The sequence below is a fragment of the Lissotriton vulgaris genome, chromosome 2_1 (assembly GCF_964263255.1).
Source record: "Lissotriton vulgaris chromosome 2_1, aLisVul1.2, whole genome shotgun sequence".
Classification (NCBI taxonomy): domain Eukaryota; kingdom Metazoa; phylum Chordata; class Amphibia; order Caudata; family Salamandridae; genus Lissotriton; species Lissotriton vulgaris.
The window spans coordinates 157,796,703-157,819,305 of record NC_141687.1 but is presented as its reverse complement, the minus strand read 5'-3'; the positions used below and the strand labels follow the sequence as shown (position 1 = coordinate 157,819,305).

At 46.9% G+C, this 22,603-nt stretch overlaps 1 protein-coding gene across 3 annotated transcripts in view; it reads right to left on the bottom strand.

The window, feature by feature from the left end:
- Positions 1-22,603, bottom strand: part of TPST1 (tyrosylprotein sulfotransferase 1) — a 307,002-nt gene that overhangs the window by 80,605 nt on the left and 203,794 nt on the right. For all 3 annotated transcript variants that reach the window (XM_086954624.1, XM_086954623.1, XM_086954625.1), the window contains exon 3: positions 784-982. In XM_086954624.1, coding sequence (XP_086810750.1) covers positions 784-982 — 199 coding nt within the window. The remainder of the gene's footprint in view (positions 1-783; positions 983-22,603) is intronic.

Genomic DNA, 22,603 nt, shown 5'->3' with positions numbered 1-22,603 from the left:
GACAACGGAGAGTTGACGTTTTGTATAGTGAGGCTTTAGTTTTGTAAGGCGATGCCTACGAAATTGAATGATGTGCACCTGTTTCAACAAAGTGGCCTTTTTCAGACAATATTTTTTTTATCAGTGGTCTGCGCTGCACGCTCTCACCCAATGGCCGCTGGGCTGGCGGGACCCCACTAGGCACAGCAGCAGCAGCTGAGCATCGCCTCTGGCTTCTGGTGCCTCAGCCCCCCTCGGTGCACGGGGGGGGGGGGGGGGCTGAGAGCATTGCAGGCCTTTAACATTTTGAGACTAGATATTCAAATGCAAGTTTTCCGCGGCGCTCACCAGGTCCTCTTCTGCTATACCCTGGGAGTTTACAGACCCACGAGGGTGGATGGGTGGGGGAGGGCGGAAGAGAGAGGGTAGGTGAGGTGCGCTAAAGCTTGGCTCGTGTTTGGAATGAGAGTCTGCAAGGGCCTCGGGCTGAACCGGAGCCAGACATCTGTCTCGAACCTTTAGTGGCTCGCCCACCTCTGTCAAGTCCTTGAATATGTGAACTATGTCAACACGTGCATGAATATAGTGCGCTTCTGTCTTCACTACAAGAAAGAAGGCACGCCTATTGGCTTTGTCAGCTCTTGTTTTGAAGCGCGTGCCCCTCCCCACGTGCGCGTCTCCACCTATGCTCACGCAGGCGCTAAGAGGGGGCCGCAACACAGAGTTTATTTCTGTCTTCAAAGCCCATCTGTTCCTCCTTAAATAGCAGACTTTCACCGCACCGCAGTGCGCGCGCAGACTCACCCTCTTCGTGTTTTCCAGGACTTTTTGATCCGGCTTTCCGTAGTTGGGGGGGTTGGCGTAGGGGTCGTAGCCCAGCTTGGCCAGCATGGGCGCGACCACCGGCATATCCCGCAGCACGTCCGCCGGGATCCGGCCCACCCACTTGGACAGCGCCTCCACGTTCACCGGCTTGATGACCTGGTCTGTTGACCTTTCAACTCTGAGGGAAAAAAATACAAAGATCATCAGAACGTTTGAGAATTGAGGCATCTTTAAGGTTATGTGTATGAATTAACAAGCATATAAAAGTCTGGCCCATTAATTATCAGGGGCGTAGCTTGGCCAGTAAGATGGAGCGGGCGAGGTGTTATCTTTGTGCGGTGTATCCGGGCTTGTCAGAAGCTACTGTAATGTAAACCTTAAAGAAGGCTCCTCCCAGGTGCGATCAGCACCGGTTTCTAAGCACTATAAAAGTATTCAGAGGCAAGAAAACGCATGGGGTCTAGCCACGTAAGTTGCCTCGTTATTGATGGACACAGGAGGCTGCGTGCGATTAGAAATCTATAAATGTTGGTGAAGGTGGGTGAGTCCCTGCAATGCTTGTGGCCTGTGGCGTAATGCCCCGCTGCCTGCCACCCCTTGTTGCAGCCCTGGGCGCATCATATACATTCGTGATGCAGATGTGATATAAGGTTCTCACTATTCTTCATTAAAAAATAAAAAAACAACTGGCACATCCCATATGCATTCCATGCCCCATTTCTGTTTTATGGCTGCTTCTCTCTGAACATCTGCCAGCCCTGACTCAGACTTCCTGCCTCTCTGCGTTCTCGTGTGTCTGTGTGGGTGGGGCCCCTGACATGGGAGGGCTGAAGCAGTCATTCATCTTGAGGTTTTCTATAGCAGGGACCACGTCTGTGTCAATATCACATCATTTACAATTCAGTGTAGTATAAAATGCGGTGTGAACTAAACAGTACTGGGAGAGGTACTCGCAGCACTGGGAGTGACATTTTAGAAGGTTATTAACACACACTGGGATTTAATTTACTCTTGAGCTTGAGGTCAGGAGGTTTCCTACATTTATATTACAGTATATTATAGGTTCAATGTAGGCACAGTCAGTAAAAGGAAGGTCTGAGGCATACACAAGGCCACAGGAAACATGCAATCATGGGACTACATCGTTTTCCACATAACTATACATTTATCACACAGGCCACATATTCCACCACCTGCTGCATTATTTATAGATTTGAACAAAAAAGTGTTTCTATCCCAAATGGATCAAACGTTATTATAAGAATCAGTACCCCTATCAAAAGAAAGTAAACCCTTTACACCCAACGGGAAAGAGTTTCGAATACCATTCAACACAAATAATTCTTCAAAGAAAACAAAGATCCTTCAAATCTTAAAATAGTGTATTTCTCTTATCCATTCTTTTCTCATTCTGCGTATTGAAAATAACACCTTTGAAGTTATATTAAAAAATATAAAATAATCTTTATTCGGTCAATACTGCAGGATCACACTATCCGCAAATAAGATCTCACAGATCACATTTTATGGAAACACGCTACGTTTAAAAAACAAAATGAAAAACACAAGAACTCCCATCTCCATGAAAGGGACTATGTTTTCAACTGATGTATACAATTATTCTTTTCTTTTAAAGATGGTGAGAGCAGATGACTGACGCATTAAGTGTCCTACACTGCTGTCTGCTGCGGTCTCTTAAAGGCCCAGAGTGCGGAGGCAGAAGAAATCCAAAACAGAAGACCAGTTCAAACACGTGACTGGGATGTGCAGACATCCTATGACACGGTGTGTGCACGCGCAGGGTTGTTTTCTGCCGCGTGCAGCATCAATGCACTCAACAGGAAACGGGGCAGCACGTGCACACATCATGTAACTCACACTGTTTTACTCTTGGAGGTAGAAGCGACTGTGTCATTTAATCGGACTTTCAAAGTTTCCAAGCAAGACAATGTTGTCCTGATTAACATTTTCAACAGGATCTGGGGAATATGTACATTTTTCTTTCCTGACAAGTGCTTGGGATCCTTCTTGTATCAATGTGTGTTAAAATGATACAGCAGTGAGGTAACTGCCCCAGACTGTGGGGCATTTCTGGTCTTTTCTCTCTGCACAATTGAAGCCTCCAATACCGCAGAATTCGAAAGGCTCTGGGTATTTACGAGCATACACTCAGCAGAGGCCGGCTATCCCACGAGGCCCAGTTTAGGAGAGACAGCCAGTCTCCAGTGTTTAAGAAGAGAAGCCCACATCTGCAGGACATTTCCAGTCAGGTCACAGAGGTCAGAGGTCATGCCTTACAAGTCAGTCTCCTTCTTCCCCTCCAGCCACCCCTGAACATTTGGAAGTTGGCTTCTCTTTGAAAAGAAGGTTCAAGTGTCAGCCTGGGTTGTTCCAAGAAGATGTCCTGAGTGAGAGGGGGTTCAACCTGCCCCACTGAGCAACATTGGCAGCTCCTTGCAGCTGGCATGGTGACGCGGCCAGGGCCGGACTGGCCGTAGCGGGCACCAGGCAATGTCCCGGTGCGCCGCACGGGTGGGGGTCGGTTTGGGGCCCCTGGGGGTCATTTTTGTTACAGGGCCGTTTTTGCAGCATAGCTGCAAAATCGGCACTGTAACAAAATCGACCGAAAATCGAACCTGGCAAATAGCTGCGGCACCCACAACCCCCACTCTCCCCCATCCCCCCCAACCCCCAGCGGACGAGCTCTTTGGAAGAGGTGTGGCGCCGCGGCCAGGGCGACTGACTCCGGAAGCTGGGGATCACGGTTCGATCCCTGGCACCGGCGGCAGATTAGTCCAGCACCATGTGACTCTGGGCAATAGCTTGCTTAATCTTCCTGACGGCCCCCAGCTCCTAGAGAACCTAACGGGTGATTGTGCGCTTTACAAATGTGGATTATTTATTATTATTTATTTGCCTGGGCCAGTTTTGGTTCCCAGTCCAGCCCTGGACATGGCGCTCAGCCAGGGGCTGGAGGGGTGGGCATGTTCTACACGAAGACTGTAATGCAGCCTGCATGGAGAAGGGGAAAGTGTGAATGACTGGTTTCGGCAGCCCGAGAGGACCGACCAAACAGTCATTGCCCACTCAGGAGTGGGCAAACCACTCCTCCCCTGCCCAGAGAACAGAGCAGCCCCGTCCGCAAAGCAGCAGAAAGCATAAAATGATAACAACGCAAAGTTATTATCAATTTATGTTTCTATTAAGTACGCCACACACAGCTTAAAAGCAGTGGGGCGACGCTCCTCCGCCATAGAGGAGGAGCCGCCCTTGTAATGGCTGCTTGTGTAAATATGGGCTCTCCCCTCTTTTGTATCTTCAATTGCAGACATTTCAGACACCCCCAGCCTTACTTGTCCCCCGTCTGGCTACTACCTGCTCCTTCTTCACCCAAAACTCTTCACCGCACCCCCTCCCTGCTCTTATCTTCTGTCCCCTCTCCCTTGCTCCCTCTCCCGTCTCTCTCCTCCCTCTCTTAAGTTCCACAAAGCGCCTCCATGTTGTTCCTCTTTTCGATCGATGTCCACCCTTCATTCTGCTCCTGTTGCTATGTAAATTGCCGCTCCGTCCCTCAAGGCTCACGCGCTGAACTGCTAAATAAAGGTGTCATCTTTGAAGGATGTCGGCACCCACATGAAAAGCGTCAGGTATGTTCTTTAGGTATTCATATAGTATCTTGCTCAGGGCTTTGATTTTAGGAATTTCTTTCTGCGGGAAGATGATTGATGCTGGGTTTCGGGTGTGCACTGCGGTGCAATGAAAGAGTTCCGATGATACAGGACATGGGTACTCGCACACATTTTCCCAGGGGCCACAAAGTACGGTCTGTGGTGTGCCAGAAGGCCACGCTGATGCCAGCACGGTAGCAGTGGGGCTTTTTGTTAAGCTGCATATGAGTCGCAATCCTCTACCGCACCTTGGGGTAAGCCTTCTCTGCTTGCTATCACTACCCTGGGAGAGTCAAGTGTAAAAAGAAAGTAACTTTACTATTGAATTGGAATGCACAATACACAATGTGAAACCATGAAACCTGGGATTAATCACAGCTTCCCCACTTGACAAATTTGTGTAATTCTAAGCAATATCTAATTTCATGTTGCCTCCTTTTTCTTTATTTTGACATTTCAGAGCACCTCGAAATACACGTGCGTAAGATCTAAGCTGTATAAAACTTTCTCTTGTGTTTGATTTATTAAACTTGAACGTTGACCATTTATAATAACAACCCACACCACCCAGAAGGTTCCTTGTGAGCTGTCACCTGACAATATTATGCCCTCCACTAGGGAGGGGCTTTGGCTCCACGCATGTTGGGATCTAGGAGTACATGCTTTGATTGGGCAGACGCTGTGTACTCCCACCAAAATGAGCATTCTTTCCACACATCTGTGATCATTTTGTTTATTCATCCAGCTGCCTGAGCTTGAACTTTCAGGGGCACACATATGACATTGTAATGCTATTAAAGTGTTTTAGATAACTAAACAATTTATGGTGTTTTCTCTGACAGCTGCACAGATGGGAGATTGTCAGTCATTAGCTTACCTGGATGTTTAGGTCGGACTTCATTGTGCAACTGTCACCTGACTTTTTCATTTACACACAACTACATATCTATTCCCATGTTATTTAGATGTACAATTTCAAAATATCAAACAACATTCCTATAAAGGCAGCTCTATTGGCATTGCCAATGCTTTTTATTTTGTATATTTTTTTGGGAGACGGGGGCATATGTTAGGTTAAATAATATACAGAGATTCGCATCGCGATGTATTGGCATTGGTATGGCCTTACAGCGCTACTGGAGTTTGGGTGCCTGCACACCCTGCTCATGAGGATGCCGTCAGAAACCGCAACCTGCTTTAGGACTGTTTGAGTTATAGCATCAGTAGTGTGTGTGATAAATAGCCTCCTTTTGTGTGTATGGTTTGGTTGCACGTGTGTTGTAATGACTAGTATTGTTTGGGGTATTTACAAATTCAGGTCCGTGCCATCGGGGAGGAGTGGTATGTGCACTTCCCGCCTATGCGTATATGCCAAAAATAAAAGTAATTTAGAGAATGACATCCATTTAGTGTTCACATCTTCTCTTCGAACCCGCCTGGATGTGGGATTTTGCCTTAGTGTGTTATATGTTGTCAGAAATTGGCAGATTGGTTTATGAAGTGTGGAGTGCTGATGGGAGCTTACTGGGGTCCATCTAACAATTTGGTTGTTCTGAAGTGTGTTGGATGTGTGTGTTTTATTGACTGTGTGTTCTGTTGGAGTTGGAGTTTTTAAATATTATAAATATTGCTACTGTCCTCACCCTGACGCTGTCCAACGTTAGGGAATATGTGAGCTGTGTCGAGTGGGTGCTTAGTATTCAGGTTACTTTGTGCTGGTGAGTGTCTCTGGGTGCCATCGGCACCAATTTAAAGGGACTGGGACTCTTTTTCTCCTGTCTGACAGGGTCCCAATGCCACATTATCACAGGAGTGCCTGTGTCAACCGTATACCAGGTCTTGCGCAGTGAGGTTAGAGGCAAGCATGCACACTCGCTGGCCTGTTCTTGTTCTTCGCCATTCATCCATACTTTCACTATTCCCTATCCATTCATTCTTTATTGTCCCATCCATTCGCCCTTTCATCTACCAATACTTTCACTCTTGCACCCACCCTTTCATCCTTCCATCGAGCCATTCTTTAACACTTCCATTCATTCTCCCTTTCATCTACCAATACTTTCACTCTTGCACCCACCCTTTCATTCTTCCATCGAGCCATTCTTTAACACTTCCATCCATTCTCCCTTTCATCTACCAATACTTTCACTCTTGCACCCACCCTTTCATCCTTCCATCTAGCCATCCTTTAACATTTCCATCCATTCTCCCTTTCATCTACTAATACTTTCACTCTTGCACCCACCCTTTCATCCTTCCATCGAGCCATCCTTTAACATTTCCATCCATTCACCCTTTCACCTACCAATACTTCCACTCTTGCACACACCCTTTCATTCTTCCACCTAGTCATTCGTTGACACTTCCATCCATTCACCCTTTCACCTAGCAATACTATCACTCATCCTTTCATCCTCTCTTTTAGTCAGTTGTTAACATTTCCATCCATTCGCCCTTTCACCTATCTGTACTTTCACTCTTCCACCAACCCTTTCATCCTTCCATCTAGCCACCCTTAAACATTCCCATCCATTCCCTCTTCCGCCATCAATACTTTCACTCTTCCACCATCTTTTCATCCTTCCATCCTTTAACACTTCCATCTATTCGCACTTTTGCCTATCCGTACTTTAACTCTTCCACCATCAATTCTTTCACTCTTCCACCTAGCCACCCTTTAACATTTATCCATTCGCCCTGTCACCTATCAGTACTTTCACTGTTCCACGCATCCATCTAGCCAGTGCTTAATTTGTAAAAAATGAAGTGCAGGTGCTCAAATTTTTTTCGAAGACCAAACCCACTTTGCCGACTCCACCCACTACTCCGCCGGCCCCGCCCACTTGTTCTATTGTCTCCACCAACAAACTCAACTGGCACTGCTGAATGCCAGATGTAATACTGGATCTGAATTTCAGCAAGAGAGCCTTGCTCAAGTATGGTTTTGATACGAGTTTACCCCGCCCTGCGAAAAAAAAATCATATAGTACACTTGAATGAGCCATTTATCACTTCCAGTGGCCAAAGGGGTTTGGATAATAAATAGTTGAGTATTCTGTGAATGCAATTAATTTACCAGTTGTGCTTGTTACTATTACTTACTCCCGGAGCAATATATGTGCATTTATTAAAATTCAAAATAGTAAAAAATATAGAACTAAACTGGCATTTTCAAATGTAGTTCTGTGTCACAGACAAGACAGATTACAAAAGAGCAGTGACGGCAGGTGACATTTGAAAGTGGTGAGGTGTAAAATGAGTGCCATAGTGCACCGCGAGAGTGCCGAAGAACCTAAGGTGGGTCCGGGGGGGTTCTCTCCGAGAAATTTTTGAAAAAAGAGTGGACAAATGGTGCATTTTCAAGCAAATTTGAGAAAGCTGGAAGGTTAATAAAGCAATTGTGAAAGTGAAGCTATTACATTAATAAAGAGATGTCATATAACATAGGCTGCTGTGTATTAAAGCTTTCTTTCACCCCATAGCCTAGCAGGGTCTTGATACAAGACAGATAAGAGAAAAAGCAGCGTGGTCCTCAACCAGGAAGACACTCATATTTTGTTGGTATGAAGTCAAAAGATTGGTCAAATTGAAAACCTAAATGCAATATGCAATCCAACAATTTGCAAGTACATCTCATCTATGTTCAACAAGCCATGTTTTACACATGATTGGAATTGTGAATCACCAAATAAACTGAGCCACTGCAATCAAAATCAACCAAAGTTGTGGCTCAGGGTTACATATTGGCAGAAACAGTATAAAACAGAAACACAGTCTAAATAACTATGAAAGTGACACATAAATATTGACCATGCAACTCAAACTCAGAAATTAAAGATCCAATTCACTGCCAAAGCAGGCCTCCCACGTGTCATTTCATGTGGGCTAAATGCAATCTACAATGCATGACTTGCCAAAGCAAATTAACATTCTCTCATATTTAAAAATTCCTGTAGAAGACAACATTTTAAGTTACCCCAAAGCGGGACAAGATTTTACATTCCAACATTCAATAGTCAGTTCCAGTGTTATAGTAGAGATAACTGTGTACGTACTCATACTTAGATCTGTCTTAATTTCTATGTCCCTCTTTTTCTCTCTCTAGCTCAACATACTAGTTACACCCCTCTCTCTTTCAGCCACACTCTCATTCTGGCTCTGCTTAGCTCCATCTCTCTCGTTATCTCTAACCACCCATCGCTTCTCTCTCTCACTCATTCTGGCTTGTCATCTTTCTTTCAATTTTGCTTCATCTCTCTTGCTTTATTTATCAATATATTCTCTCTCTTATGTTGTCAATTACATTCAGGTTAGTTCCATTACACACCAAGCATGACATTTTGGTTTACAGGTGTGTCCTGTGTCTTTTTTCTCTTTGCTTTCCATTGACTTTATCTCCAAGTATCTGTTTTTTCTCTTTTTGTGCCTGTATCTCTTTCTGTCGTTTTATCTCTATCTACATCCCTATTTTTTTAGGTCTGTCTGTCTTCTTTGCATCCGCTTTCACTCTGTGTCTGTCTCTTGATTTCTCTCTACTGTCTCTAGCAGTTTACCCCTTCCTCTCAACAATGCGAGAAATAAATTGTTTCACCCACCTTTTTCTCCCCCCACCACAACACCCTAATGTCGGTGGTGCTTTTTGTGTATGTATGTGCGCTGGTATGCGTTTTTTGTGTATGTATGTGCGCTGGTATGCAGTATTTCTATGGGTGCAGAATGTATGTGTGCCTGCATGTGCTGCCAATTTGTGCCTGCATGTGTGTCTAATTGGTGCATGTGGCATTTACAGCTGCTTTTCTGTCTAGGTGTGCAGACACGGCCGGCTCTATTTTGTTTGTGAGTCCATGGGAGTCTATGCTTCTTTTCATGTATGTCCTGTGCACATGCATTTGTCTTAGTGCATTTAATTCTGCCTGCATGCTGTATGTGACTTTACTTTCCAACGTTTTTGCCAGTCATGCTCAGCTGCTGCCTGTAATGTACAGATCCTCTCTTAGAGTGATGTCTCTGTGCACTGCTGATACTCAGCAAAGCTCCAGGCTCTGGCCCCTGTAATGGTTTCTCCCTGCTATGCAGGCTACTTCTTGTGTGTCGACAGTGCTTTCATCACTTCACATCAGCTTTTCCAGCGTCATGCACAGGCACCCTATAATCTGTGCCCTCGATAGATGCTAATAACCACGCCAATGCAGGGAGGCGGGCAGAGAGAAATGGAGGGAACGCTCTATGTGAAACATAGAAGTGGCGCTGGTGTGTGAGGGCGGAACAGAGGATAATAAACCTGTGTGAGGAGCAGGAGTTGGACTCTGGGCATAACGGCTGCTTATGCAGGGACTGGAGCAGGAGGGTTGTAAAACCCCAGCCCCACACCCCCATCGCCAGATGCGGGCCTTAGTTCAGCCGAAGACCAATGAATATTTGTAACTTATAAATATTCATTGGTCTTCGTCTGAACTGAGGCCCGAACATATAGTAAAATTATGGCTCCTGTCTGTTATTTTCCTTTACACCACTCTGAGTTGGGCGTGGAACGGCAGTTGAAGGAGAAGAGTGCTTGACTTTTTTTAGGGGGGGGGGGGAAGAGATGATGTTCCGATCATAGGTAATTTGGCTTTACACAACCAGGCCCTCTCAGAACCCGGCCGGAAGAGAAGCAAGATGTTTGGACTGGAGGCATTTTTAAATCATGAACTAAAGACCAACAACAAAAATGCCCACGTTTACACATAGACGTACTGCCTGATGACCTGCGTGAAAACAGTCAAACGGGCATCAATTCAGAACAACAATGAAACAAATATACCTCCGTGCAGTCTAGAACCAACAACAAACTTACAAGAAACCCACCAGGCCAGGGCACAGAGATGGCTGTAGTGCGCGCGCACAGAGACAGAAGTCCTGAACCGAGCAAGTTTCCAGGGCACAGCAGGCAATGTGGGAGTTGCAGAGCGAGGTCTGCAGCCTGTGGGGCCTGCTGGGAGAGCTCAACTCTCGAGCTGTGAAAGTCGAGGCCACTCTAAATCTTTAAGTTAATTGCCATAATTAAACGTTGCTGCTGAGAAAGCATATCTGGCACACGAAATGTGTCTGCTTTTTAAAAAAAAAAAAAAAAGTTCTGTCAGTAAAACTAGACACCGATTCCAGAAATCCCTACCTGAATCTGGTGCTGGACACTTCACAACACGCTCCTGCTGCTTCAAATAGTAGTGCCGTTGCGTGTGTGCTTCCTGATAAGGCGGGCTGGCGGCGTGGCGGTGGAATTTAAAACAGGTTACGCACGCACGCTGCCGCCCCGCCTGTCGCAGTCACCCACACATGACCAAATCCAAGGCAATCAGAGGCCCCCACCCACGGCAACACAAAATGAAGACATGGACTTCTAAATGGGAAAGGGCTCAGCTCTTCACGGGGAGACACAGAGTGCGGATCTAATGAACACGGAACATTTGATTTATTCTTTTTTTGACGCACGGCACGCTGTTGATGCTAGATAGCAGTGGCAATCTGGTAGACCCGGCCCTGATAAATAAGTGCCGGTGCTAAGCACCGGAAAGCACCGGCACAAATTAAGCCCTGCATCTAGCCAGTCTTCCATCCAGTGATTCATTCATTCCCCCTTCCGTCCTACCTCTCATCTCCTCTTCCTTATTCTTTTCTCGTTTTCTTCCTCTCCCCTTCTTTTTTGCTCCCTTTTTTCTTTTCTCTCCGTATCTACCCATCTTTTGTCCCTCATCCTTACTTCCTTTCTTACCTCTCTCTCTCATGTTGACTTTTTCTCCCCCTCTCTGTGTTTTCCCCAATTACCATCATGCCTCCTACTCTGTTTCCTTTGCTGTGCATGTCAGTTCACCCCCACCCTCCTCAATCTAGCCTGGCGACCCTATCAGTATTATTTATGAGCAGTTTGCCAGCAGCCCTGCAGGCAGAAGAGGCCCATAAACAACTAATTCACTATTTAGTGGGACTCAGTTCACCAGCCAATTAGGCGGAGTGGCGGCCCTCACTTAAGCTGTTTAAGTGGGGATTTCATTACAGCACTGCTGGGTGATTGGTTGCTGCCATGGCGAGGATGGATGATGGTGCTCGAAGGTTAGCAGGTATTATCGTCCAGTTCAGGAAGGGGGAGGCAGAGCTGACCCTGATGGAACTCACTGAAAGACCAGTAAGTTCACAGGGATCTCTGCAGCAGGCCTCACCACGGTAGAGAGGATGCCACGGGCCCTCGTGCAAGCAAGAACATGTCCCCTTAGACTACTGCTTGGGTAGTAAAATACAGCATTTCCATGGGCCCCTGAGGTCTCTGGGCCCTGGTGCCACTGCACCTGCTGCACCAATGGTAATTTACCCTGTCTCATTAACCCCCTCGCTTATCAAGAAAACGAAGGCCTGTGCATGGTAGGTTCATAACAGCTACTAAAGTTATAGTCTGGAAGAAATACCTAGAAGTGGAGTTTTAAGTCTGCCCGTTTATTGCGCTGTGTTTGTTTTATCAACCGTGGAGGATAATATTATGACCTTGCTTTATATTGTGCGAGCACCGCTGTACTGTACCCTGGTGTAGGAAAATGACACCGAGATGAATTCTGCATATTTCACTGGGTCGGCCGGAACCCAGATCCGACTCAGAAATAGCTGCTGGAACAGGTACCCTCATTTCTTGCACTGGGTAAAATGGCTACGAGAAGCTACACAGGGCCGGCTCTAGGGCGGTGCGACCGGTGCCACCGCACCAGGCGCTGACTTAGGGGGGCGCTGTGTTTGCAAGTTTATTATGGTTTTAAAGGCACCTGCTGCTGCGTTCCTTGCCTCCAGTGATTTCCAGGCAACAATAAAAATGTCAAGTAACTCCTCTGATTAATGTTCTTCCTGGAGGAAGATTGGAGTTTTGTCTAGGTGAGGATTTGACTCATCATAAAGTAGTGCTGTGGGTTTATATACTTGCTGCAAAGAAAGTGTACCATGCAGATCACTAGGTGCATATAATGTAATTAGGTCAGTGGGTTGACGCTTTTGTAAGAGACATCCTTTTGTAACTTGCAATTTATAAGTTACAATCTTAATATAGAACAGTGAGGTATTAACTGTCATTAAAGAACTGCATGCACACTGCAAAACATAGATCAGAGCATAGAATAATGTTGCAAAAAGGGTTCATGTGGGTAGAAATTGATGCTTGATTATCAGACTCGACCCTACTCCTGAGGCGGAAGCCGGGAGAGCACATTGATTTTTAAAATTGTTTATCTTGCTTACTGCTACTTGTAAATATCTTTTTAAAAACTCACCACTTCCAGGGCACTCACGAGCAGAACACCAGGCACGGTGAGCGGATCCTAACGCTACCGCGCTGCCTGACATAGTTCACTCCCCCTCGAAGAGCACCGCGAGGACGCAGGCCACGCCCCCTTTTTAGGCCACGACCCCAACAAACCAGGATAAATACGCTGAATACGAGCGCCTGGCAGCAGACTCGACCCTACTCCTGAGGCGGATGCCGGGAGAGCACATTGATTTTTAAAATTGTTTATCTTGCTTATCTTGCTTACTGCTACTTGTAAATATCTTTTTAAAAACTCAACACTTCCAGGGCACTCACGAGCAGAACACCAGGCACGGGGAGCGGATCCTAACGCTACCGTGCTGCCTGACATAGTTCACTCCTCCTCGACGAGCACCGCGAGGACACAGGCCACGCCCCCTTTTTAGGCCACGCCCCTCGCCATCGCCACCAGCAAGCGCCTATAAAAATGTGCCTAGGCCGGAAGCGCAGCGAACGAGCGCAGCGGGAGCGCCCTTTGCACGCCGAAGGCGCACCTAAGGCAAGCCCGTCTGCGCCCGTCCGCGCCAGACCGAGCCCAGAGCCCATAACCCCTGCTTTCCCCACTCAAATAAGCTTCAAATACTCTAACAATACCCTGCATAGACTAAGAGGCCTATCAGCTTCCCTATGCAACGGTTCGATTTCCCTAGAGGAAGGACACTCTCGATGCTCAAACTAAACCCTACAGGCTCGGTCCTCACCCCCCCTTAAAACCAATTTGCCTCAAAATGGCCCTGCTGAACTGCAGATCCCTCCCGAGGCATCAAACTGAAATTAATCTACTCTTGAAGGACTCGCACATAGAAGCACTTTTCCTTATGGAAACCTGGCTCACATCAGGCTCAGATCCAGACATTATCCAAACACTCCCACCGGAATACCTCATAAAATTTCACAACAGACCCGTAGGTATTGGTGGGGGAATAGCAACCATATATCGAGATTACCTGTCCTGCCAATTCAAAGAAAGCCCTATTTTAGACTGCGAAAATGTAATTTTCTCCATCCACCGGCCGCCTTCGACCACCCTCTCAGGGCTACTAGTGTATCGCCCACCGGGGCCGGTACGACGTTTTAATGACTCACTTATTGAATCCATCTCCTCCCTCGCTTGTTTATCCCCGAACTTTACGCTCCTGGGAGACTTAAATCTTCACTTTGATGATCCCTCCAGCAAGCCAGCTGGGGATCTTAAAGCAGACTTGGGCTCCATTAGTCTCGAACTATTAAGCAACCTACCCACTCATGTCAAAGGACATCTGTTGGACCCGGTATTCTCCAACCTCACGAGACTTACAACTCAATCCCCCATCCCTCTTCCCTGGTCAGACCACTTGTTAGTCCCTTTGAAATTACAACTCTCGATTAAGGCTCCCGATAGACATCCGCCCCAACCTCCCTCTCGGCCATGGAAAAACTTGGACATAAACTCCTGGGCCCAAATCTTATCCTCCACTATACCTATACTGGACCCAGATCCCTCCAGAGCTGATGTCCAACTACAGGAGTGGATCAACCAATCCCTAGACACCACCCTGCCACTCAAACACCTCCCCAGTATCAAGAAAACGGCTAAATCACCATGGTTCACCGAGGAACTACGAAACCAAAAAAAGAGATGCAAAAAACTTGAGCGCATATGGAGAAAAAACTGGACAACGGAATGCAAAAAAGAGTACAGAGCCGCCATTAAGCTCTATAAAAACTCTATAAAAAATACACAGGCTACCTTCTTTGAAGGAAAGATAGCAGCAGCAGCCAATTCTGCGAAGGAAACTTACAGCATTGTACGTCTCCTCACAAAAATTCAAGACCCCCTACCCCCTCCGGACCCACAGGGCGCCAGATGCAATCAGATGGCCGAATTTTTCTCTTCAAAAATCGAGAAAATTCTGACCTCACTCCCGGTCCCCACTCCCCCACAAACTGTTACTTCTCCACCCCCCCCTCCCAGAGGCTCCTTGCCTTCGAACCTTTCCCCACATTACCACAGAGAATTTTTTGTCGACCTTACAATCTGTAAAAAGTGGTTCCCCTTCAGACCCAGCTCCCATCAGTAAGTTAAAACTGGTAGCCCCCACTGTAGCCCCACCCATCACTAACCTCATTAATGCCTTCTTTAAAAAGGGCACTGTTCCGGCCAACTGGAAGAAAGCTACTGTCAAAGCTCTCCTGAAAAAACCCCACCTAGATCCCACGGATCCTACCAACTTCAGACCCATCTCGCTCCTCCCTGGAATCAGCAAAGTGGCCGAACGTATCGCAAACCATCAACTTTCCAATTTCCTGGAGACGAATCACCTACTACGTCACTCACAGACCGGTTTCAGACCGGGGCAAGGTACCGACACCGCCCTGCTGGCCGTGGTCGAAGAGGCGAGAAGCATCATAGACGCAGGAGGATCAGTGGCAGTGATCCTCCTCGATCTGAGTGCCGCCTTCGACACGGTGGACCACGCTATCCTTGTCCACCAGCTAAGTCTGATTGGAATCACCGACTCTGCCCTGGCCTGGATTAAATCCTTCCTGGAGGAAAGATCCTTCCAAGTATCAGATGGCACCACCACGTCCAAGGCCCTGCCCCTGCAGTGTGGGGTCCCTCAGGGCTCCTCCCTGAGCCCCACACTTTTTAACGTCTATATGTCCCCTCTTGAGTACATTGTCACTCCCTTCGGCATCAAAACAGTAATGTACGCCGACAACACCCAGCTGGTGGTCTCCATCAACCAATCGAGTACTAGCTTAGACAACCTGGCCATGTGCCTAGAAAGGGTCTTCCAATGGATGTGTGAATCTCGATTAAAACTTAATGGAGATAAATCGGAGATTCTTCTCCTGGGTAACCCGAACAAGCTTCCTACAAACCTCTCCTGGCCACCTTGCATGGGAACTCCCCCAACCCCCAAAACCGAGGTCAAAAGTCTTGGCATTTGGTTGGACCAGGACCTTAATTTCAAAACCCAGGCCAGAAAAACCTCAGGCACCTGTTTTGGCCTCATCCGTATGTCCCGAAAGATTCTCCACCTGATCCCCTTCCAGTCTAGGAAGCTACTGATGCAGGGGCTGGTGAATTCCAGATTGGACTATGGCAACGTCTTGTATCTGGGAGCCCCAGCATCAGTCGTTCATAGACTACAGGTGCCTCAGAACGCGGCAGCCAGAATCTTAACGGGAACCAAAGCAAGATGCTCGGCGAAACCAGCTCTCAAAAGCCTTCACTGGCTCCCAGTGAAGCAGCGAATTACCTTCAAGACCCTGTGCATCTCTCACAAGATAATGCACGACAAAGGCCCCCCAATTCTCAGACCTCTGATGAAACCCCATCAGCCCATCAGAAATCTAAGATCGGACTCTCTCGCCCTTGCCAGCATCCCAAGAATAAGAGAGTCCAGATACGGCGACCGCCTGTTTTCCTACAACGCTCCAAAACTCTGGAACACCCTCCCACTGGCTATGAGGAGAGAACATAACCTCCTCACCTTTCGGAAACAATTAAAAACCTGGCTCTTCCCTTAAATCCTTCTATCTTACTGTCCCTCTTCTTCTCTGGATATAAGGTCTTGTTAGCGCTGGGATGCCCGAGGGTAGCTACGCGCTTTATAAATCCCAACTCAAACTAAAAAAACCCTTTGCCTACTGCGCCAATTCTCCCACTGTACGGGCAGATTAGCGAGTGGGCGGGAATCAGACGGCCCCTGACCGTCCTCCGCACTTGCCTACCGTCACGTGGGACGGCCGGGGGCCGTCCACAGCTCCGAAGGGGTTAAAGAGAACCCCAAAACTACGGTGTTGCGTTTTAAATTCTGAGTTTGTGCTTCTTCAGACCAAGCAGTCTTAAACTACACTTCCTAACAGTATGGGTGACATGACACTCCTACACCTTGTAGTCTTCTGACTTATGTAACATTATCTATACACTGATTTAAACACCTATGATTGACTGTCTTTGTGTAATGTATGTACGATGCAAAGTGCTCTGACACCCTACACAGGTATGAGTGGTGCTATAGAACTAATTAAATGCATCTGAGAGAGTGATTATGGAGACTTGAGGGGCGCTGTTAAAAGGTGGTGGTGATGGGGGAATCCGTGGTGGAGGTGGTCCTTGGGGGCGCCAACAAACAGCTGTCGTACTAGGCGCCACCATTGCTAAAGCCAGCCTAGAGCTAGAGGTCATCCAGTTCTTTAACTCATCTTTGATCAGCTGCACTGACGTCAATTATTGCATCAATGTTTGTTAGACTTGGCTCTGGATCTTCGATCAGTTCACTACCAAAGCATCTGCCGATCTTCCGACATCTACTTTGTGCGCAAAAGAGGCTGGGCCTGATTTAGAGTTTGGCAGGTGGGTAACTCCGTCACAAATGAGATGGACATTCTGTCCGCCGCATTACCAGTGCATTGGATGGAATGCATTTGTAATAGGATGGACGGGAAATCCGTTACGTTTGTTACAAAGTAACCTACCCGCTGAACTTTAAATCAGGCCCCCTGTAATTTTATGTCAGCGATGACTGCTCAAGCATGTACGGCTGAAATTGTCATCCTGTATGAAGTGTGGGGGAGCACCCGTGTGCCACAAACCTCCTGGCACTCGCGTCGCACCGCAGCAGCCATTTTGTGTTTGTTCGTTGCTTCAAGGTTTCATCCCATTAGGAGCACTGAGCCAGCACTGAGGAGCAGTGGATCATCAGATGCACTTACCCAGTTTTACTAACTGCATGTGCCATTAGCAGACTTACAGTGTGCAAACGCACCACTATCTTTTATGCTGGTGAGCCCTCTATGAAATGGGGCAAAATGGCGAAGGTTTTCAACAATTACCTGTTTGTCTTAGATGAAAAACCAGTCATCCAAGAAAGCATTATTATTATACTGGTAAGGTGTGGAGGGAGAAAAACTATTTTAACATCAGCTGTCAAAAAGCTCCACCACAGAGTTATAATGAAGGAGATTTTGATGCATTGGCTGAGTGGTGTGGTCTGGAGTGGCATAGATGTGGAGTGGTGTACAGTGGAGTGTTGTAGAGTGGCACAGAGTGTTGAGGAGTTGAGAGATTGTAGAGTGAAGTGTTGTGGAGTAGGGTGCAGTGTCGTGCAGCGTAGTGAAGGTGAGTGACGTGGAGTGGTATAGACTGGAGTGATGTAGAGTGAAAAGGAGTGGTGTAAAGTTAAGTGATGTAGAGGAGAGGAGGGGCGTAGAGTGTCGGCACACAGAGTGTCACAGAGTGAAGTAGAGTGTTGTAGAGGTGAGTAGAGGATCACAGAGTACATAGAGTGAAGTGGCATAGAGTGGAGCGGAGAAGTATAGAATGGGGTCGAATATTTTAAGGTAGAGTGTTGTAGAGTGTGGTGTAGTAGAGTGCCATGGAGGGTCATGGAGTATCGTAGAGTGGAGTGTCGCAGAGTGAAGAGTCGTAAAGTATCATGGAGTGGAATTGGGGTGCGTAGAGTGTTGTGTCATAGAGGGTTGTAGAGTGTAGTGATGTAAAGTGGAGCACCACAGAGTGGATAGAGTGTTGTAGTGTGGTGTAGAGTGGAGTGGGTGAGCATGACGTGGCATAGAGTGTAGTGTCGTAGAGTGTAGTATCGTAGAGTGTTGGGGAGGGCCATGGAGTATAATAGAATGGAGGGTCGCAGAGTGAAGAGTTGTAAAGTGCCATGGAGTGGAGTGGAGTAGAGTGGAGTAGAGCGGTGTAGAGTGTGATGGCATCGAATGGAACAGTGTCACAGAATGGAGTGTCATAGAGTGGAGTGTCGTAGAGTGGGGGGGTATAGAGTGAAGAGGCTTATAGAGGAGGGGCTTAGAGTAGAGAGGTGTACAATGAAGGTGTGAGTGGAGTGGGGTATAGTGGAATGAAGTGGAGTGTAATAGAGTGGAGTGTCGTAGAGTGGAGTGGTAGAGGGGCATGGAGTGGCGTAGAATGGAGTGACAGAAAGTGGAAGGGAGTAGTGTAAAGTAAAGTGGCATAGCCTACAGTGGAGTAATGTATTATAGAATGGAGTAAAGTAGATTGCTGTAGAGTGAAGCGCTGTATTATGGAGTAGAGTGAAGTGGCATTGGTAGAGTGGAGTAAAGTGTCAGAGTGGAGTGGCGTAGTGTGGATTAAAGCGGCATAGAGTGGAGTGTGGTTAGTGTAGTGGCGTAGAGTGGCGTGTTATACAGTGGAGTGGCATAGAGTAGAGTGGGGTAGAGTGGAGCAGATTGGCCGAGAGTGAAGTGGTGTAGAATGGAGTGGCATAGAGCAGTCTACATTGAAGTGGCATAGAGTGTCATGGTGTGGTGTAAAATAGAGTGGCATAGAGTGGAGTGTCATAAAGTGGGGTGTCGTAGAGGGGAATGGCATAGAGTAGAGGTGCATACAGTGGAGTAGAGTGTCTTACAGTGGATTCTTAGAGTGGCCGACAGCATTTCCTCCAGCATCCAGCAAGATGTATTTATTTGAAAAGGATTATTTAGCGCTGACTAGACTCAGAGGTATCAGAGCGCTTTACAAGAGGATCAGCGAGATACAGGTTACATAGTTACATCAATTAAATCAAAGAATCACGGAGGGAGGAGGATGGGGAGGGAAGGAAACACAACGGGGAAACAAGGAAAACAATGTCAGATGACCGGCTGGGTTGGTGACGGCATACAACAGCTCCACCGGGCATCAGCCAGGGTTGCTCGTGCACCGTGGTAAGTACAAACAGTTTTGGTATCCGCCCAGGGGGCATCATCAAAAGTCCATCGAAAGTGCCACCGGGTATGGGCCCTGTTGATCCGGCTCCATGGTGTGTACAATGCTCAAGCTTTTAGTCCATAGGGCATTGTCATGGATCAATTGGCAGCACCCATCCCCAATTGTCACATAATCTGACTTTGAAGTCAGAGAGAGAAAAGTAAACACCAAGCTCCCTCTGAATGCAGAGCCTGACATTTCACCTCTGTCTTTGAATGTATGGCAAATGTGACAAGATAAGAATAAGATGTAAAGGCCAATTTATGTAAAGCGATCACTGGTGGAAGAATAGGATTCAGAGAGGTGGTAAAATGGCTATGCTCTACCTAAGGGACAAAGACATACTGGACAGCCTAAAATAAAGCCAGCAAATAGAAAGCAAGCAAATGTGAGATACAAACTAAAAGCTAATGTTATGCTAAAGAAATTACCAATGGGAAAAAGGGCTGCAGGCGATACAGTATGAGCTCTTTGAAATAGGTTTATACTTTCCTGTGTGCTTCTGTTGTTGCATGAGCCCGCATGTAAGAATGTCCATGAAATAAGTTATTCTGTTTGCTGCGAGGTACTGGTTTGATGTGTCCAAAAAATATGATCATGAAGTCCACACAGTTCAGACAAGTACTATAAATCCACATTTCTGAACTGTTTCTGTCCTTCGTGTTCTTAATTATTATTAGTTTTTTTACAAATTATTATGCTCGTATTCTGCCTTTCCTCTGTGAGGTTTCACGAATTGTTTCACATTCAAATATTCAGGTGGAAGCACTAAGCGCTATGCTGTAGGCCGGTACATTTATACATTAGGTGAAACGCTGTGAAATAACACTGCCACTGCACAACTTATTTAAAAACCCTACGGTGGCAAATGACATGTAGGGAACAGAGGTTATGGACCCTCTCTCACTTACTTGGCGTGGAACCACTGTCCTTGTGCAGGTATAGCTCCTCGACGCTGTGGCTGTCTATAAAACTGTTATGGGGTCACTGAGCAGTTTCGGATCCTATGGGGTGAACCATGACAAGCAGCTCAGATTTCTATAGAATGACCAGGCCTTTGCATCTCAAGGGTGCCAGAAGATAGAGCCTTAATAAACAGAGGCGTATCTAATGTATCAGGTGCTACAGAGAAATCCCGCCTTTCTAAGTGCCTTCCGGCTTTGGGCCCCTTTTATCTCTTCCCATCGTAATCGTGTGCCCTGTTCTGTCACCACCTGTACCTGACACTCGCTCTCTATGCCCCCTGATCTGCGCTGCATTCTTTCCACCCTTTATCCTAATCTGTTGTACTTCCACCCTTTCTCTCCACCCCCGCCCCATTCCTCTTGCTTTCGCCTGGGGGCACAGTACTGTGTGTGCCACTGCCATGTCCCCGCTGCTGCTGTTCATTGGCTGCAGTAATGCGAGGAGCTCTGCGCACGTGCATGAGGTCACTCGAGGATCACCGCCGCCACGAGGCATGAGCACAAACCGATTCAAAATATCGAACAGAAAAAATATGAACTCAGCAGATTAAGAGTTAACGCAAAACCACACGGAGGGTGCTGTATGTTAGCAGGCTACACAATCAAAAGATAGGAGGCGGGGGCGGGGCCTCAATCCTGGCAGTAGGAAAACTGCAATCAAATGCAAGCCAGAAACTTACATCGGTGGGTCAATGCGCCTGCTACAGAGATCTGTGCGAGACGGGAGGCTGCGGATCACAGGTTTACTCGAGTGAGTGAGTGACTTGGTTTTAATCATTCTGTCCTCGATAAACTGAGTATTATTAATTCGGGTAATTGTGTCAGGTGTGGCTCCGCCGTTACAAACACACAAGTCTGTGGTTCAAAATGGTGGGTACAAAAAAGTTACCTTACGAAAGTAGAAATAAACAAAGTTGCCAATAAAATCGGTATTATTTCAAGATGAAAGTTTTCCAGGCCCTAACAAAAACAAAGGCAATGAATTAACAGGGTGAACCACTTGAGCGATCCGACGGCTGCATTTCATTAAAAAAAAATCCCCGTTTTCCAGTGATCTGGACGCTGGCGAGCTGCCACCACTCCCTTCCCTCAAGGGGGTCTGTGTCTTTATTCCATCAGGCAGAAAGCGCTGCATTTCTTTAGGCTACAACAGGCATCCGGAAAGAGCATGCATTAGCAAAGCCAGTAGATGTGCTAACACGCTTTATAAATAAATAAATAAATAAATAAATAAATAAATAAAGCGAGAGAGACATACGGGAGGGAGCGGGCAGTGTGGGCTAAAATTGTAAAGTAGCCCCCCTTGCAGTTGAATGAAGCACTCCAGTAGATGCGGAAGTATAAACAACCAATAGTATTTGAGCACAGATGCATACTCCACTGGGCTGAGCCAGGATATGATTGACAAAGTGTGGAGCCAATGGCTATAAGAGGCTGGTCCCAGTAAGTCAATGGTCAACAGCCACATACTATGAATTTAGTAAGCAACAGGTCAGTTTGAGAGCTGCACTATAAGCACAACCACTCTATGTTTTTTTTATAAACAATAGGTTAATTGATGACTACACTGCCAAACCCAGACCTAAAAATAACGCCCAACCTCAAAATGATCTATTTCCAAAATCTTCAAGCAGATGGAATTCTGTCCCTATCGTATCTCACTTATTTTTGCAAAACACAGAATGCATTCGCACTGTCACTTCACAGCGCTTTGCGCACCGGTAAACGTGGAACGTAGCGGAGGTGACAGTTTGCCCCTTGGCGACTATGACGTCATGCAAGTCTGGTCGTTTGAGCTCCCTGTTGATGTTGGGAACGGGTTCAATTCTGCATAGGTGACAAGCACAGGCTGAGCAGGGCACACGGAGGCAGGGGCATCCTTTCATCTGTTAGAAGTCCGACCTAGAATGTTTGGTACGTCATAAAATACCATCAAAGTAGGGTTTCCTCCTTTCTCCATTGGACTTCCGGTTGAGATCTTGGAAGGGCTAGGAGCAATCAATCAATCAATCAGTGACACTTATAAAGCGCGCTACATACCCGTGGGGTCTCAAGGCGCTGGGGGGGGGGGAGCCGCTACTGCTCGAACAGCCAGGTCTTCAGCTTCTTCCTGAAGGAGAGG